This window comes from Panthera onca, chromosome C2 (genome assembly GCF_046562875.1).
Source record: "Panthera onca isolate mPanOnc1 chromosome C2, mPanOnc1 haplotype 2, whole genome shotgun sequence".
NCBI lineage: Eukaryota > Metazoa > Chordata > Mammalia > Carnivora > Felidae > Panthera > Panthera onca.
The window spans coordinates 122,940,078-122,959,650 of NC_138347.1; the positions used below are offsets into that span (position 1 = coordinate 122,940,078).

Consider the following 19,573-nt stretch of genomic DNA (forward strand, 5'->3'; position numbering starts at 1 on the left):
CGGGATGCTCCACAGCAGAGCGGATGCAACTCAGAGGCAGGGAGCAAACCCAGAATCAGACAGAGAGGGGGATGGTTGGAGGACAGATTTCTGCATCACTGGGCTGACAAAACGCTAAGGAAACAACACTAACAGTTGGTCAAGGATCAAACCCTAGGTTCTACATGTGAGGGTGCCTATATGAAATGTGCCACGAAATAGACCGTGGGAAAGTTGGCCTTTCCAATAGGAGGCAGTCATGAACGTTTCCTTCAATGGCAGGTGATTAACTACTGAGTGCACCTGTGCGTGTGTATCTAATGTTCTGGAAAGCCATTCTTGCCTTACCCTGTCTGCGCACTGCTCCCACCTTCCCCCTCTGACCCAGTTTCCAAGGTGAGCATCTTGCCCAGATCACGTGCCTTTGCCTACAGCCCTTCAGTGGCTCCCTTGTCGCCGACAGAAGAAAACATGTGTACACGTGAATATAGTTTACGGGGCCCCATGACGTGGTCTGTGCGCAGCTCTCTGACCACACTTTCTACCTCTCCTCCTGCAATTTGGGCACTGTTCCACTGGCCTTCTTGGAGTTCCAGTGCACAATGCAGGGCTCCCCAGCCCTCTGCCATCACTCGTGCTCTCAGATGTGCCTAGAGTTACTACCCAGCTCCCCTCCCCTGCTTTTCTCCTGTTCTATGCCTACCCATCCTCAAACATTCTGCTCAGACCTCACCTCCTCCAGGAAGCCTTCCCTAACTGCTGCTCCCCAGGATCTGGAATTCTGGAGCAGGCTACCTGGACTTCTATTCTGGCTCTGCTCCTTACTAATTCTAGGATCTTAGACAAGTTTCCTTTCTCTTGCAGTCCTCAATTCCTCATGTGCAAAATAGGAATATCCACGCAAACTTTGCCATAGGGTTGTTCTGGGCTTCAATGAGTTAATACCTGTAAAGCATTGAGAACCATGCCTGGCACTTGGGGAGCCCCAGTGCTCATAATCATCACGGCGGTTACCACACTGGATTATAAACGTCCTCTTAGGCCACTGACTTCCCAAAAGACAAAAGGCCGGCAGTGTTCAGTTTCGCATCTCCTCACCCAGCCCTGAACCCATTCGTGGGTGTCTGTGGCACGTTTGCTGAAGTGACTGCAGCCTACAGAAAAGCATGGTGTGCTCAGATCACCAGACCCTCCAGGGCTCCCCACATCCGAGCCCCACAGGCCCCACTGGCAGTGGACATAAAGGCACTGTCTGCTGGAGGGGTGACTCCCGGTCCAGGATAGGTAGGCCCAGGGCAGGAGGCAGGTGAGGATCCTAGGGCTGTACCAGGTGCAAGATGGGGGTGGGGGGGCACACCATCCTTGGGAAATGGCCCGTAAAGGAAGCCTCCACAGTCTGGCAGGGGCGATGGCTTGTGGGGCTGTCCTGTGCTCCAGGAGGTAGAGGGTGGGCTGCCTGCTCTCACTGCAGACCCCTAACAGGGGTGTGTTAGGATGGAACAGGGGCTATGATGATGTTCACCCAGCTCTTTGCTCAGGTTCCCAGAGGCTCCCTGCTGGCCGGAGCTCCTAAGGTCCAGGTGAGGCCAGAACTACCCCTGCCTGTCCGGGGTGGGGACGGCGAGGGGCGCTCACTGAGGACAGTCAGCCATGTCTTGCCTCTCAGGAAGCGCTGTTCTCAGAATGCAGCTTTGATTCTTTTGGATCACACGAAATGTTTTTATTTTGCATAATCTGCTCACACTCCCTTTGCCAGAGATTGCTCGAAGCCCAATCTGTGCTTCAATTTCACAACATGAGACCCGGCGACCTCTGTATCTGCTTTCTAATTCCAGCCCACCCCAGGCTGACCTTCCTTCCTAATTTATATTTCACATGGCCAAACTTTTTATTCTATTTTTAAATATTTTTGAAATACATTCCTGCATGCTGCTTCTGAGCCTTTGGCAAATAAAACAAAAACCAATCAACCAACCCAGGAACGGCTGAAATACAACAATTCCCTTCTGGTAGGCATTGGACATGTGCCTGCTTTTGTGTAGTGAACTGATTATACAGGAGGCCTTCGTCTAGGAATTTCAGGACACGGCAGAAGCCCATCATGGAAGTCACGGTCGCTAATCTCCCCACCGTGTCAGCACCTTTGCCCCCAGACCATCTCTGTGCAACTCCACACTGAGGACTCCATTTCCCGGAGTCCACTGGCACTGGGCAGCCACTGCCCCATAAATCAATGTCTTATTGGCGGGGATGCCGGCTCCTTCCTTACCTTTATTCCTTGGCCGAGACTTTCCAGGGAATTAATATCCAGCCCTTCCTTGCAGGCCTGCAGGCAGGAAATGACCTTCTGACTCTCCATTTTGCCAGGGCGGATGGTGAGACTGGCCAGGCTGCCGTGGAAGAATTGAGCAAACCGCGGTTTGGTGACTTCTCCTCCTAGAAGTGAAAGAAGCACGGTCATTTGCCCTGTGGAGATGAAACACCACTTCAAGGCCACCACCATCTGGCCAGGGGACCAAAGACACAGTGACTGTGTCCCCTCAACCTGAGCTTTTCCTTCGGAGCGGTGAGCTCAGCGGCCGCACTGCCATCGAGAGGATATCATCTGCCGCCAATACCTTGGCACTCCCCAGCTGCACCTGATTTAGAAATCCTGGAATTCCTGAATTTTAAGCAGCTGCCTTCAGAGTCATGAACTGCTTTAGAAGACAGAAAGGGCCTAGAGAGTAAAGGTAGGAGGGAGAAGGAAGCGGCCACTGATGCCAGGCCTGCCGTGTGTCTGGCTGTCTGCTAGGGACTTCATCTGAACAAGCCTGCAAAGAAGGAACCCTCGTTTCCCACTGACACCTGAAGAAACCCGAGACTCAGCAAGGTTGAGGGACTTGCCCCAGGACACACAGCTGAACGCTGGAGCTGGTACCCTAGTCCCAGTCTGTCTGACCCCAAAGCTGACCTTTGCTTCCATATATGCTACAAAGAGGCTGGCAGGCAGTCAGGGAATCCTAGAGCCCTACATCCACGGCCTCTGGCTCTCTTGCAATAAATTGGTTTTGTACCCACTTAACTTCAAGCTCTTTGGCATGGAAGGACTTCCTTGATTCTATTCTACCTCTGACTTTCTTCTCATTGCCTGCATCTCGTTCTCCACTGTTGTCTCTATCGGCTGGGCCAAGTCCTGAGGTCAGGCCTGCTCTTCAGCACGTGAGACTGTTTAATGCTGCTGGTCTCAAGTCCTCTCCTCTCATTTTCTCCAGGTCTCTAAAAGCTCCCCTGAGGTCTATTGGAATCCTCACCTCCTCCAGGAGGCCTCCCCCACAGCCTTCCCGGGGCCCAGGCCTATTCCATCTCTGAGCAGCCCACACGGAGAGCCCAGCCTTGATCTTGCTCTCCTGTTTGTTCAGCGGGGTGGCAGGATGTATAAGAAACGCGGATGTGGGTCGAAGTCCAGCCTTGCTAATTCCCGGGGAAGGTTTTGCAAATTCTCAGCCTCTGCTTGCTTATAGGGGACAATTCTTGGTTTTGCCTCCTGGCTCTCCCGCCGTCTCTCAGAAGTCTCCTGCAATGTGTCCCCAGGGAAGTGTGTTCCAGTGAGACACCAGCACCGAGGGCGAATTTCTGACAAGTTCTACTAGACTAGAAAGCTACAGTGACTTCTCTGCCCTCAAGCTACTCTGAGCCAGCAGAGCCTGGACCTTAGCTGGAGAGTGGGGGGAGGGGCTCTCCCCTGGTCACCCCACCTCAGCCCTGGGGTAGTAGAGACTTCTAATACCTGCCTTCCTTTGTTCTTCAGAATTCTACTTCTCAGGGGCTAATCCTTCATTATTCCAATTCTCTGTTAGTTAATAATTCTTTATATTTACCTGTTGAAACTATGGTGTAGTTTTTCTCTCCTGATTGAGTCCACACTCAACACCCTCTACATTTGCACACATACTTTGCTCCTGCTTGTTCCTCTTCCCCCTAAGGCACCACCTCCAAACTGCTTACATTAGGCAAATCCCATCTCCTGTCCCCTGCTGCACACAAAACCTTTCATGAGCCACCCTGCCTACCACGATCTGTGTCCTGAGCCCCCTGCTCACTGTGTCCTCTCCTTGCCCTGCGCCTTGGAGCGCTGACTTCATTTTCACATCCCCTCGCAACCCAGTGTTGCTAATGGTTTACACGTGTGCGTTTTATGTCCTCAATAGCCTATTACTGTGCTTCTCAACCTTGGCTGCGCATTTTAATCATCTGGGGATCTTTAAAAAGTCAACCTGATTCTGGTGCTGGGTCCTGCCCTGAGAGATTGTGACTTAATTGGCGTGGCGAGTTTCAGAAGGTCCTCAGGTGTGTTAAATGAGAAGTCAAGGTTAGGAATCACTGGCTAGAAGCTTCGTAGGTTGGGCCTCCTGCAGGCCCCTGTGTGATCTCTCTCGTTTCTGCCACCTGCCGGCTTACCCTTGCAGCCCTTTGCACGATGCTAGAATGTGTTTGTTTAAGTCTCTCTCCTGGATGGCAGGGGGCACTCATGCATTATTCATTTTAATGAAGATGATACTGAGCAGGTATTAGGGGCTGAGGGCTGCACCAGGCACTTTGCATAAGTTGACTCATTTATTCCTCTCAACAACACAGGGCCTCTGTGTCATCCCAGCATCCTGCACCCTGCCTGGCACCCAGCAGACATTTCAAAACTGTTTCCTGAACTAAAAGAGACGGTGAGTTAATGCCAGCAGAGTACCGGGCATTGTGGTGTCTCTCCAACATCCATCTCACCTCTGCTTTCTTGTCACAGTGCCCAGAGGTTTGGCCGAGTGGACTTGAATTCCAGGGATGGATTCTATTTAGTCACGGCGAATCAGGTTTTCCTGTTTCCCTTGCTCTAGTGACTGACTCAGGTGTCGACTTGGGACCCAGTACCACGACGAAGCCAATCGGTGCCTGCGTCCACTAAATCACAGAGGCTGGCCCAGGAATAATCATGAGACCAAATTAGGCCAATGAGTTGAGAGGAGAAATTAACCAGCAGCCTTTGGGAAAAGAGCTTTCATTTTCTCTCCAGAAAGTTTCTTGAACCTACTCTTGCTCTCTTCCCTGGAGATGATTACGTGAGGATGGAAGGCTAAGAGCTGCTCCAGCCATCTTGTAGGCCGACGAGGGATGACCAAGGTGACGCATGAAGGAGAGAAGGGCCAGGAGGATCCTAGCAGAGTGCTGAGTGGACCTCCTCACTGCTCTACCACAGGGCATCCTCAGCTGTGGGAGCCAATCATCCGTCTTTATGGCTTAAGCCCTTTGACTCACACTGTTGTTACCTGCCGCCAAAAGTGTCTTCACTTTGGAAATGAAACTAGAAGGTTCTATTGAAGTACTCAGTCCATGGGGAACTCCAAAGAGATTTGGCTTTGAGGAATGCCCTGACATGGCAATGACTTGGGAGTATGGGGGAACCCTCCTGAAGCCTTCTGATCTTAGTTACCAAAGCACCCATGGGTAGGGTCCTCCGTGCCATTAGCGTATTCCTATTCTAGCAAAATGGGCACTTCTGTGGACCTGCAGGAAGAAGGGTGTGTCTTGGGTACAAGTCGCAGAGTTGCCACTCTCCGGAGCATTCACGTGGTCATCTCTTCCCCACTTTGTCCACCCCACTGTCCCCTTAGAGCAGCAGATACAGCAACTATCATTTACTGGATATGAACTATGTTTCCAACACTGTGTGAAGTCCTCCACATACATCATCTTACTGAATCTTCACTAAACACTTGGATACGAGGTACTTATTCTATCGTTACAGTGGAGCAAACTCAGATTGAGAGAGAAGTTAGTGGCCCGAGGCCACACCAGTAGTGAAGTATGTGCCCCTCCAGTGTGAGCACATTCACCCCTGCATGGGGCCAGCTGGGGCATCCTGTTGTACCAGTGGCCCCATCCAGAGTGAGGTTGAGAAAGAGCCCTCTGTCATTCAGTCCCCTGAAGTGCTCACTCTGCAGCTCCAAGTTTATTTTTTTTAATTTTTTTTACATTTATTCATTTTTGAGAGACAGAGAAAGTCAGAGCACAAGCGGGGGGGGGGGGGGGCGGGGAGGAGCAGAGAGAGAGGGAGACACAGAATGAGAAGCAGGCTTCAGGCTCTGAGCTGTCAGCACAGAACCCGACGCGGGGCTTGAACTCATGAGCTGTGAGATCATGATCTGAGCCGAAGTCGGACGCCTAACCGACTGAGCCACTCAGGCGCCCCTGCAGCTCCATGTTTAAAGACCAAACTTTGTGACTCTCTTGGATTCCTAGACATTTTCCAACGCGCCATTTTCTCTCAGCAAAACATTCATATTCTGTATTTTTCACTCAAGAATCCCACATCTGTGGTGCACTGTATTTATTAGTGATGGAGCTCCAGGAAATCAATTCAATTAGCACTTTGCAATAGGAGGCCAGCATAAAATTTGAAATATATTTGCACTCAGGGGTGGTTGTGATTCAGGATTTAAAAAATAATAGATACATTGAAAATCTCTTTTTAATATCTGGGGTGTCTTCGTAAACCATGGCTCCTCTGTTAACATTTAGACACAAACATGCTCATGAATTATTTGAAGGAAAAAAAAACATAACCTGATTTCTTACGCAAAGAACTTTCTCTAAATGTTTGCGAATGTGATTTTGGATTCTTGAGGCTAGATCTGCACACATTTTTAAAGTGTTTGCTGAATGTCTAGCCCTCTGTTATATTCAGTTAATTATAAGATATAGACCATGCTCTCTAGGAACTTACATTAGTTGGGAGAATAAAGTGTAGACAATGGGAAGATAAAAATGTGAGAGTAAATTGCTAGAATAGATGTTCTAAGGCAGTGCATGATTAATTTCCAAACAAATGACAGAGATGATGTGTCCAACAGATCATAGGGGAAAGAATAATAGCCATTGTTTATTAGGCCCTTAAAATATGGCAAGTGCTTTCATGTTCTATTTTATTTAATACTTAAGTGGCAGGATAGTACGTTTGAGATCTTAATCGGTCTATTCTTTTGATTTTTTCCTGAGTATTTCTCCCACCTTACCCTCCATTTAGACACATATCTGGCTTCTGCTCATTGCCACAGGGAGGGTTGTGACAAGGAGAAGAGCAGATCGGGCTTAAAGCTGAACTTCTTCCTCGGTTTTGTTTCCAGCAGCCTAAGTCCTTAGGAGGATGGAGAAGATCTGGGTATGGATCAACATTTGGGGGAAAATAGAGGAAGAAAATCTGGCTTCCCCCAGAGGAGAAAATGTTGCCCTTGACTGGGGAGGGAGGCTGGCAGGGAGGCAGCAGAGGGGGATAAGGCACAGGGGTGCTGAGTGAGGCACCTAAAGCCCGCCACCTGGGCTGAGCTGGGGCTGGGGAGCATGACGCTGGAGGGAATGCCCGCCTGTCGCATCTGGACAGACAGGCAGATGGACCACAGATGGTCTTACAGAGAGAGCATGAGAAGCAGCGAAGATATTTTTGTGCCCTCAAGGAAGGCAAGGAAATGCTGAGAGAGCTGCCAGGCCAGAAGGCCCGTCAGTGACAGGACCAAAGAGGCGAGCACCATTTCAGCGGACACCTGCTTGGGGAGAGGGCCGGGGGCCCCCTCAATGCCCTAGCCCCACATCAGTACTCCCCAAGTCAATCAGCCCCAAGGAAGTGGAAACATTTCTAATTTGCCAAGGTTAAATCTCCCCCACTCAGATGGAATAGGGGTTTGAAATGAAACTAAGATGGATGTAGAAAAAATAATTTTTCTTTGTGAATTCTGATTCTTACCTGCTAAACATATAACTCTTTTTACAGATGATGTTGCCCATTTAGATAACTTGCCCAAACCACACAGCCAGGAATTAGTGAAGCCTAGATTCAAACTCAGGTCTTGCTTGCTTATAAGGCTTTGACCTGCATGCCATACAATAGATGTGGCTGGGAGGGCTCAAAGAGGACTCCTTGGAGGATGTAGTAATTGGGCTGCTTCATAAAGATGGGGACAGGCTGGGGCCGACACAATGCCGGGAGAGACTGTCCAAATAATTGGGTTCTGTGGACACTGGGTTCAGCAACAACTCCCAATGATTTGTGTCAGGTTTTCTGGGAAATGCAGTTGTCTTGAGAAATAGTAGTATTTGGCAAACGGGATTTAATGTAGCTTGTATTCTGAGCCAGGGTTTGCGCTGGGGATGAACTCCCCCTCAGCTTTCTTTCAACTGAGAGGTGGGACCTACCCACCTCAACAGCTTTTCAATCAGTAACATCCGCTTCCCTCCAAGTAGAAGATCCGTGTTGTGTGAATGTGCTGTCTCCTCCCTTTGTGAGGTGTGTGCAAGATGCTGCTGGTGCTTCCTCTCCCGCCGTCATTCCCACAGCTGTTTAGTCTGAGAAACACACGGTGGAGTGGGTGCGACATTCCCTCTTGCTTGACTCGGATGCTGCTCTATGTGTGGCTTGTTGATGGGGACGCCCCTCAATGAACACAATTTCACGGATGGTTAGGTATCAGTTTTGAGCTATGCAAATGGCGAGACCGTCTGAAATCTCGCTTTCCCTCACTTCCTCATGTCAGTGATGGAGACACCCATGGAACGCAAAGACTAAGTGAAGTGTGTAATAGACCCCCACAAGCTGGAGCTTCACAACTGTCCACACAACCCAGGGGCTGCAGGGGACTTGTGGAGATGGATGACCTGTGGTCGTGGCCGGCCACGGCCATTCTCAGCATGTTTCTCACCCTTTTTTGTTTCTATGTATCCCCCTCCAGCCGTCCCAGCAGACATTTAATATGTGGCATGTTCTAAGAGAGCAAAACATATGACTATAGATGAGCCCAAAGTCAGCTCTGTCGGGTTGGGGACCTGAATTCATGGAGTGGATTATTATTATCCTCTATTATCCAGGATACCCCATTCCTTCTCCAGATGAAGAACTAAGGAATATAGAGGCAAGACACTTTTCCAAGACCCAGAGCAGCAGCGAGGGTCTGGAATTTTCTTCCTATGGCTCCAAACTCAACCCTCCCTACAGTGAACCACAATGCCTTGAGGGGCCTGTAGTTACTTTTAGGCCTCAGCTTGGACATTGTCCAATGTGTGGGGAAAATGCCCTGGGGGTTTGTACAAGTGATTTGACTCCAGGTTTCAGAATTGTCTGGTCTTCTGTACTTGGGTATGAAGCTCCATCTGGCTTTTTACATGTCCCTAGAAGCAGAGGTGGTGTAGCAGTGCAATTAAGGATAAGAGTTCTGGTGGCAGAGGCCCAGGTACAAATCCAGGCTCTGTGTGACCCCTAGTGAGGTACTTCTGTCTGTTTCTTCATCTGCAAAATGGGGATCCCATTCTCACCCAGGCAATAGGGTTGCAAAAGGGGAAGACATGCATTTAGCTCGGCACAGGGTAGGTACTCAAAAATGGCAGCTAGTGGTAGAGGGACAGCATGAACCAAGGAACTCCAAGATCAGATTACATCACGTGAGTTTTCACTTTTTCTTCAGTGGCCTCTTTCCTTCCTTCTGGTGTATCTCTTAGAAAAACTAAAACAATACTGTTTTTGCTCCAAGCCCTTGTCAAATTTTATTTTTTTAAATTTTTTATTTTTTAAAATTTGCATCCAAATTAGTTAGCATATAGTGCCGCAATGACTTCAGGAGTAGATTCCTTAGTGTCCCTTACCCATTTAGCCCATCCCCCCTCCCACCACCCCTCTGGTAAACCTCAGTTTGTCCTCCATATTTATGAGTCTCTTCTGTTTTGTCCCCCTCCCTGTTTTTATATTATTTTTGTTTCCCTTCCCTTATGTTCATCTGTTTCGTCTTTTAAAGTCCTCACATGAGGGCGCCTGGGTGGCTCAGTCGGTTAAGCGGCCGACTTCGGCTCAGGTCATGATCTCGCGGTCCGTGAGTTCGAGCCCCGCGTCAGGCTCTGTGCTGACGGCTCAGAGCCTGGAGCCTGTTTCAGATTCTGTGTCTCCCTCTCTCTGACCCTCCCCCGTTCATGCTCTGTCTCTCTCTGTCTCAAAAATAAATAAATGTTAAAAAAAAAAAATAAAGTCCTCACATGAGTGAAGTCATATGATTTTTGTCTTTCTCTGACTAATTTCACTTAGCATAATACCCTCCAGGTCCATCCACATAGTTGCAAATGGCAAGACTTCATTCTTTTTGATTGCCGAGTAACACTCCATTGTGTATATATACCACATTTTCTTAATCCATTCATCCATTGATGGACATTTGGGCTCTTTCCATACTTTGGCTATTGTTGATAGTGCTGCTATAAACATGGGGGTGCATGTGTCCTTTTGAAACAGCACATCTGTATCCTGTGGATAAATGCCTAGTAATGCAATTGCTGGGTCATAGGGTAGTTCTATTTTTAGTTTTTTGAGGAACCTCCATACTGTTTTCCAGAGTGGCTTCACCAGCTTGCATTCCCACCAACAATGCAAAAGAGATCCTCTTTCTCTGCATCCTCGTCAACATCTGTTGTTGCCTGACTTGTTAATGTTAGCCATTCTGACAGGTGTAAAGTGGTATCTCAGTATGGTTTTGATTTGTATTTCTCTGATGATGAGTGATGTTGAACATTTTTTCATGTGTTGGTTGGACATCTGGATGTCTTCCTTGCATAAGTGTCTATTCATGTCTTTCACCCATTTCTTCACTGGATTGTTTGTTTTTTGGGTGTAGAGTTTGATAAGTTCTTTATAGATTTTGGATACTAACCCTTTATCTGATATGTCATTTGCAAATATCTTCTCCCATTCTATTGGTTGCCTTTTAGTTTTGGTGATTGTTTCCTTTGCTGTGCAGAAGCTTTTTATTTTGATGAGGTCCCAGTAGTTCATTTTTGCTTTTGTTTCCCTTGCCTCCGGAGACGTGTTGAGTAAGAAATTGCTGCGGGCAAGATGAAAGAGGTTTTTGCCCGCTTTCTCCTGGAGGATTTTGATGGCTTCCTGTCTTACATTGAGGTCTTTCATCCACTTTGAGTTTATTTTTGTGTATGGTGTAAGAAAGTGGTCCAGGTTCATTCTTCTGCATGTCGCTGCCCGGTTTTCCCAGCACCACTTGCTGAAGAGACTGTCTTTATTCCATTGGATATTGTCTCCTGCTTTGTCAAAGATTAGTTGGCCATACGTTTGTGGGTCCATTTCTGGGTTCTCTATTCTGTTCCATTGATCTGAGTGTCTGTTCTTGTACCAGTACCATACTGTCTTGATGATTACAGCTTTGTAGTATAGCTTGAAGTCTGGGATTGTGATGCCTCCTGCTTTGGTTTTCTTTTTCAAGATTTCTTTGGCTATTCTGGGTCTTTTCTGGTTCCATACAAATTTTAGGATTATTTGTTCTAGCTCTGTGAAGAATGCTGGTGTTACTTTGATAGGGATTGCATTGAATATGTAGATTGCTTGGGTAGTATCAACAGTTTAATGACATTTGTTCTTCCTATCCAGGAGCATGGAATCTTTTTCCATTTTTTTGTGTCTTCTTCAATTTCTTTCATAAGCTTTCTATAGTTTTCAGTGTATAGATTTTTCACCTTTTTGGTTAGATTTATTCCTAGGTATTTTATGGTTTTTTGTGCAACTGTAAATGGGATCAATTCTTTGATTTCTCTTTCCGTTGCTTCATTGTTGGTGTCTAGGAATGCAACTGATTTCTGTGTATTGATTTTATATCCCGCAACTTTGCTGAATTCATGAATCAATTCTAGCAGTTTTCTGCTATGGTGGAATCTTTTGGGTTTTCAAATTTTCTTATTAATATAATCTTTGGAAAGGGGAGCCTGGGTGGCTCAGTTGGTTAAATGTCTGACTTCAGCTTAGTCATAATCTCATGGTTCATGAGTGTGAGCCCCAAATCGGGCCCTGGAGCCTGCTTCGGATTCTGTGTCTCCCTCTCTCTCTGCCTCTCCTCCACTTGGGCTCTGTCTCTCTGTCTCTCTGTCCCTCTCTCTGTCTCTGTCTCTCTCAAAAATAAACTTAAAAAATATAATCTTTGGAATAAGATACAAAGTTAGAATTACAACCCAGTTATACTGTGTTTCCAGACATGAATTTTAAAGCTGATTTCATCTATTAAACTAAGATGCCCTTGCATCAAATTAACTCCATTGCCTAGAACAATCTTCTTTTGATTTGTTGATACAGATAATACTAAGGAACACCTTGTTAGTCATCCCTGTGTGTCAGACCACGAACCACATAGCTTTGTCAAAACAGCTTCAAAACTGGGATGTGGGGTGCCTGGGTGACCCAGTTGGGTAAGCATCCGACTGTTGATTTCAGCTCAGGTCATGATCTCACAGCTCGTGAGTTCAAGCCCCATGTTGGGCTCTGTGCTGACAGTGCAGAGCCTGCTTAGGATTCTCTGTCTCTCCCTTTCTCTCTGCCCCTCTCCCACTCACTCTCTCTCTCTCTCTCTCTCTCTCTCTCTCTCTCTCAAAATAAATAAATAAACTTTAAAAGAACAAATGGGATGTAATTCAACAAACATTAGCTATTGACCTACTAGTGGAGGGGGAAAGGTGAGGAGAGGAGAATCTGTGAGAGCAGACAGTCCTTGCCTTCTGTAAACTCATGGCCTGGTAGGGATGGAGACCTGCATCTCCAATGAGATATTTCCCAAAGAGTGCTCCAAGAACGCTATTTCACAAAGAGTGAGTTCCATAGTGAAATGAGATTGAGAAACATGGGTTAAGTAATATCAAACAGAATGCTTCATTGGTGGGCTTTTGAGAGCTTTTAATATGCTAACAAGCATTGTGACTCTCCAACGTGGTCCTATGGGGATAATTTATGCAGTTTCCCAAACCTGACCATGGCCTCCTTGTGGAAGGGGCAGCCTATGGAACTGGAGCTTCATGAAGCCCTCCTTGGGAAATGCCTACCTGAATGTAAGGCAGACTATGTTAGCACGTGCCTCTTGCTTCCAGCAGCAGAGACCCTGGGGATGCGGAATAATTTCAACACAGACTTTATTAAGAGAATTTGTACTAAATTAGACCAATCTTATTAAGTGAAGGCATGTACTCCAAGTCCCTGCACTAATTTTAGTGTCTGGCGACAAGTTGACCCGGAAACGTGTACCAGATCTCAGGACCACATGTGGCCCCAACTCGCCTCTGAAGATCACATACTATTGATTATTGCCACTCTCAGAGTTATTTCTGCCTTTTTATCTCACTTTTGACCATTCCTGTTCTTTGCCTTGACTCCTCCCAAAAGTCACAATGGGAGTTCTGTATCTGTCCTTTAACAAGAGGTTCTAATTTTTAGCACCATCACTTTCTGTATCTCCTGTGGCTTTATTTGTTAAGTAGGGGGTAGGACTCAGCAAGAGCTCTCCTCATCTGAGACCAGGATAAAGTCACAGTCAGGGGCAGGCAAAGCTGAACACTCTAGGAAGGCCAAGATCCAGAGCACTGGAGGAGAGTCCCCAGCAGAGGTAGGGATGAGGTGGTTGCTGGGGACGAGCAACAAGTAGGCAAGTCTGTGATGAGATCCACCAAGAGTAGATGAGGACCAGTGAGGGAGCAGGTTGGTGGCTTCTTGAGGATGTGCCTAGAATTGTGCTTCTGAAACGTGGTTAGCTCCTTTGTTGAAAGAATCCTTGCCCAGATGCCTTAGAAAATAGGTGACACAGAGCTGCTTTGGTTGTAGTATTGGGGGAGGGGTGACCCGGACTTTCACCTGCTGAGGCATCTCCCTGAAACCCTGGGGGCTCCCTAAGACCCTGGACTGATGCAATCAGCAGCCTTCCTGACTCGCTCCCAGGGACAGCTGGGTTCCAGTCCCTGTGTGGGTGGCCCCAGTTTAGAGGTCCAGGGCCGAAGCAGGTGTGAGTATACAATTTTTATTATACACCAGTAGAACCGGAATTTTTGCTGTTAGAAATGGATGAGTAGGAAATCTAAGGAAGAGGGCAAATTAATTAGTCTTTTAAATGATCTTCTCCCAAGGTGTGACCCAGAGAGACACAAGGAACCTGGAATTTGCCTAAAGGCAGCAGTTTCTGAGTTGGCATAGACTGAAGTCAACCCCAGGAGGGTCTGATTGCATCCTGAGAACACTGTGACTCTTAGCACAGAGGTGAAGTCAAGGTGGTGTGCATCAGCCACACAGGGGAAGAGGATTCTTGTGATGCAAGGTCCGTCCTCACCGCAAAAGCTTTTCTCTACAATTAAGATATGCTTTGCGCTCGAGCCTGCACTGGCAATATTTCTTAAGTGTACATGAAGTCTCTCTCTTTTTTTTTTTTAATTACTGGAAAAAATACCAATGTAAATGAAGTTCCACTGATTACTTTGGCTTTCACATTCACTAACAGGACACAGTAGGCTAATGGGGGCTGCCAAGCACTACCCAGCAACAGTGCTGGAGCCAGTTCCCGGGAGCATCCAACAAGCAGCTGCTATCAAATTATTTTCTATTCCCATTGTTAAACCTCAATTGGAAATTTCACAAATGGGAACTAGTTTCCTTGCCAACCTCAGAGGCACCTAAAAAGTCTCCCCACAATAGCAGGCCCAGAGGCAATTAGAGGCTCATCCAGCAGGCTTATACTATGTATGTAAGTGGACTTCAGAAAGTATAGAAACATGTCAAAATAAGGGCTGCATCATAGGCTGTCAATTTCACAGCACCATGTCCTATTGAAAGGTCTTTTGACATGTTCTTCTAAGACAAAGCATGGCTCCAAGGAGGATGTACGTATTCAGGAGAATCCAGCCTCCTTATCAAGGCAGTATGGCGTCTCAACTCCTCTTCCCAGCCTCTTCTGTACTCTTTCTGGTCCGTGTACCTTCCAGTGACAGGGCATCCTCAGCATGTCTACGTGAAGCTTCCCTGCTATGGCATATGCTTTTGCCTTCCCTGTCTTGCTAGTGAACTCTTACCGGTCCTATAAAGCCCAAGTTTAAAGACTTTTAAGGATTTTATCCTATGCTAAAAATTTACCAATGGGTTGTCTTTCCTCTCAGGGAAGATACCCAAATGTCCATGGCCCGAAAGACCACACGATCGGGTTCCTGCCTGTGCCACAAGGGCCATGTTCTAATACTTGTCTTCTGACTGGCTAGTGTCCAGCCTCATTGACCCTTCTGACCTATAGATGGACCTGGGGGAGCAGGGTCTGTGTGTGAGGGTTCATCCTGGGGGAGGGGAATAGAGTCGGTGCATGCAAGGAGTCATGGGGAGGCTGGAATCACAGAAGCCAGAGCATACCAAAAGGTCTTGTAGACCGTCTGCCATATTGGGCTTAGGTGCAAGGAGCAAGAAGGGATGGAGGAGGAGACCAGATGTTTTCAAATGTATACATTTATTCAACTGAAACATGCCAAGCACGCTCCATGTTCCTATCATCTAACCCTTAGAATGACAAGGGAGGCGTTAGCCTAGTTTTATAGAATAGAGAAGAGTTGCTCAGGGAAGTCGAAGTTTCTGCTGGGTCCGCACAGCTAGTAAGTGGCAGGGTTGGGATCTGACTCACACTCAAACTTTTCTGACTCCCAAGGCTAAACCCTTTCCCCTTGTTCTGTGCAGGGTCACTTAAGGGAGTATACAGCAAGGGATTAGCAATTGCAAAGCAGGGTTGCTGTGGCTTTTTGATTGCAGAGTTGTCAGATGTGTCCGAAGGTAAAAGGTTGACAGAGTTTGTATCAATACACATCGGCTCCCGCATTTTCCCAGATACATAACCACATCAACAAAAGGATCAACTAGCAATGGGGGAGCAAGCCACAGTAAGAAGAAACCAGGCTTTGAAGACCTGGGGTCAGGCAGGTTTGGCTGGGTAACCTAGAGTCAGCTACTTCACCTCTCAGAGCCTCAGTTTCTTTATCTATAAGTTGCTTTATCTAATAGCGCTTTTATCACGGGACTGTAAACACCAGGTTTGTGAAGGACCTCCTTGCAATACTGGCTCTTAAAGTTTCATCCAGGAAATGACATCAGGCACTTCCACTCACATTTAATTGGCCAAGGCAAGTCACATGACCACACCTTATTCCAACAAAGATAGTCCTAGCATCCCTGTCTGGGAAGAGGGCAGAAATACTCAGTGGTGAACACCCTAGTTGGCACTTTGTCCCACATTCCTTTAAAATAAACATATACTTTGGTTTAATGTTTGAAAAGCATTTTTGAGAAATAGTTTTTAAATCAGCTGAAATCAGGTAAAGTATTAGTGCTGTTACTTATACAATGACAATGCTGTCTTTGGACGTGGCCTAGGTGGATACTGAGAAGGAAACATCTCCCAGAAAGTGGAGTCAGGGACCACAAAGAGCACTCTCCATCCTAGGGTAGGGCCCTTAAAGCATCTGCCCAGAGGGATTTCAGAATTGCTACCAACCAGACTGCTGTGTTTCTCTAATTCTTCCTCTTATTTAGTGGAAATGGTTTTTTTTTTTTTGGTTATTCTGACTGATTCCACTGTTGCATTGTGTGTGTGTGTGTGTGTGTGTGTGTGTGTGAGTGTGAGTGTGTGTAGGGGTGATGGTTGTGGTGGCAGCACATACTTCTCCCTATTAGCGTAGAAGCCTCCAGATCAAGCAGAGCTATATCTGGTCCTGAGATAGAGCCTCCTATGCAACTCAGCCTGATGAAGGGACAGATCACCAGGAATCACTCAGAGAATCTGGATGTTGAGCTTGGAGCCAGTAACAGGTCAAACTTTTGGGTTGCCTCATTAGGGAAGGGTAGTTCTATGTTTTATGTGGGAAGGACAGTCAAATAGCTGTAGAGTAGTAAGTGGACAGACCATGGTGTTCATCAGTGTTGTTCATAAAATATTTTCAGTTTTTCTTCCAGACACATTATAGATTTTACTTTCCTGCCTTGTTGGGGTTAGGTGTGGACATAGGAATTGCTTTGGCCAATAAAATGTGATTAGAAATGATTGGTGTCACTCATAGGTGAAAGCTGTAAGGGCTCATGCACCATTCGTCATGGTTTCTTTTTCCTGTTTCTCAGTACGAAGCAATGCACCTGCTCTCTCTGCTTGGGTCTCAGACTGAGGAGAAATCAGAGAAAAGCCCCCCACTGATCTGAAGCAAGTATAAAGTGAGAATTATTTCAAGCACCTGAGAATTGGGACTTGATTGTCACTGCAGCACAACTTAGCCTATTGTAACTGATTCAAAGAGGTCATCCTAGTTCTTTATAAAATCGCATTTTATTTTGGTGGGACTATTTCCCCACCCAATGGGCATGCAGCTGGGCAGCAGTGGTTACAATTGCCCTTCAGAGGTGGGGGCAGGTTTCCCTTGCAGGCTGGTGTGATAGGGAGCCTGATGTGTTCTCTGAAGTCCTCTAGAGGAAGAGTCATGGTGAGGTTCATAGTGAGGACATTACTGGGGCCCCCTTAACTTGTGGGTAGCATCCAGGCTATGTCCCAAAATATTCACAGGCTGGCTGTGGTGTCCAACTGGGACACTGAACCATATGAGAGCCATCACTTGGGCATAGCTGTGTTCAGTGACTAGTCATTCCTGTGTAATCTCTGAATCAGGGGTTTGTTGTACTCATTAGTTTCATGGACTCTTGCCAGTTGACCCAGTTTCCCTTTTCTGAATTCCTGGGAAATTCTGCAACAATGATGAAGCTCTTACCAAGTTCTATTGAAATGTTCAGTGAACTTTTTAGTATCATATGACATATATCAGATGTTAAATTGGTGACCTCAACTTAAAAATATATTCTCGGGGCTCCTGGGTGGCTCAGTTGGTTAAGTGTCTGACTTCAGCTCAGGTCATGATCTCCCAGTCTGTGGGTTCGAGCCCCATATCAGGCTCTGTGCTGCACCTTGGAGGAGCCTGGAGCCTGCTGCAGATTCTGTGTCTCCCTCCCTCTCTTCCCTTCCCCCACTCATGCTCTGTCTCTCAAAAATGAATAAATGTTTAAAAAATATATATGTATATGTGTGTGTGTGTGTGTGTGTGTGTGTGTGTGTGTGTGTGTATTTATTTATTTATTTATTTATTTATTTATTTATTTATTTATATTCTCTTCCCAGGGTGCCTAGATGGCTCAGTTGGTTGAGCATCTGATTTTGGCTCATGTCATAATTATCTATCTATCTATCTATCTATCTATCTATTCATCCATCCATCTTCTCTTCCCTTGCCTCATTGGTGCTTTATTTCCTTACTAGGTTGTGTATCCCTAGTGTTCCCAGGCTGAGCTATGTGTGCATCTTTCTGTCTGATCTCTTATGGTGTGGCCTAGAACTCTGTCTCAACCCAAAGGGGCCTATATCTCCCCTAGATCGCTCCTTGGTTAACTGGTTCTCTGAAGACATATTCTTCTACCACAGCCCATCTCTATCTACCCTGAGCCCCCCTTGGCAAATGGTCAAAGTCACAAATCTTAGATTTGAGGAATCCATCAACCTGAGGTTGGGTCATCTCAAAGTATTAATCTGCTTATTTGGGGAATGTTTTTCTTCCCCTCTGTTCTTTCATTGGTACTTTATAGCACCCTAGCTTTTAAGGGAGCAAAAACAAAGATTCAAACAGATCTGAGTGAAGGACAGAGGGTTAAATGTATGCTCAAACAGCAGGTTTTCCTGCTTCCAAAGAGGAGATTAGTCTTCCAATTTGGGGAATGCAGGAGAGGCAGCAGCAGCACTGAGGGGGCAGCAGAGACCTTTGAGTGGGAAGGCAATAAGGAACCTCTGTCCTTAATGAGCAGGGCAGGGGCTAGGCAATGAGCTGAACTTGAGAGTGGCTGTCCATTGTCTCACGCCTATAGACAATCCACCCATCATAGCCCTACATATGTGTGAGCTCCCAGAGCAGAGGGTTGGAGGCTTGGACAACTTGTGTGGGGATAAAAGGAGATCCTTGGTTCCTGATTAGCACTCAACAGACCCAAAAGGCAATTTTGATATGGGATTCTACATTCAGCCTTTTCTCTATACAGTCCCAATTTGAAACCATGTAAGGTTCCAGAACAATAAAAGGCATTAGCCTATTCAGAGGCAACCATGAAACTGCTCGTGTTAACCTAAAATCAGAATCTGGTCTCCAGCCAAGTGCTTTATTATGACACAAGTTTAGTGTCTGGATTAATCCTTATTTTTATAAGTCCTGTCATATTAGTAAGGGGTAGTAAATTTTCGAAGCTAATTCTCACATCACTTGTTTTCCCCTTTTTTCTATCAGTACCTTTCATGGACTGTATACAGATGGGCCAGGGAGAAGGGCTTGACGTATAGTTACCTTGCCAACAAGCGCCGACCGTAAGTTGCATTGCTATGTGAGATGGATGAATGGGCCAGTCGTTGGTCACCAGATAGGGTTCGTACGTTGCTCCATCCATGTACAAAGTAACCACAGGAAACTCCACGTTGATGACATAGTAATGCCATTCTTTGTCACATATCTAATGAAAGGAAAGAAAAGCAACACTTAAAATTGAATATGCAATGAAACATCAAACAGGCCTTTATTTTAAGTATTAAAGGAGGAGAAGACATTTTGCGTGAACAATTTTTATTGCAAAGAACCACATGAATATAATGGTTGCTATAACTGAGGTTAGAGAGGCTCATGTCCAACACCATGGGGCAAACCATGGAGTAGAGGAACACCAGAGATTCCAATCATC

General features: G+C 46.5%; 1 protein-coding gene across 2 annotated transcripts in view; it reads right to left on the reverse strand.

The window, feature by feature from the left end:
• The window catches only part of CLSTN2 (calsyntenin 2), a 603,610-nt gene that overhangs the window by 22,477 nt on the left and 561,560 nt on the right, over positions 1 to 19,573 (reverse strand). For both annotated transcript variants that reach the window (XM_078432292.1, XM_078432293.1), the window contains exons 9-10: positions 19,186 to 19,348; positions 2,249 to 2,415 (exon numbers count right to left, since the gene is read on the reverse strand). In XM_078432292.1, the coding sequence (XP_078288418.1) occupies positions 2,249 to 2,415; positions 19,186 to 19,348 (330 nt within the window). The remainder of the gene's footprint in view (positions 1 to 2,248; positions 2,416 to 19,185; positions 19,349 to 19,573) is intronic.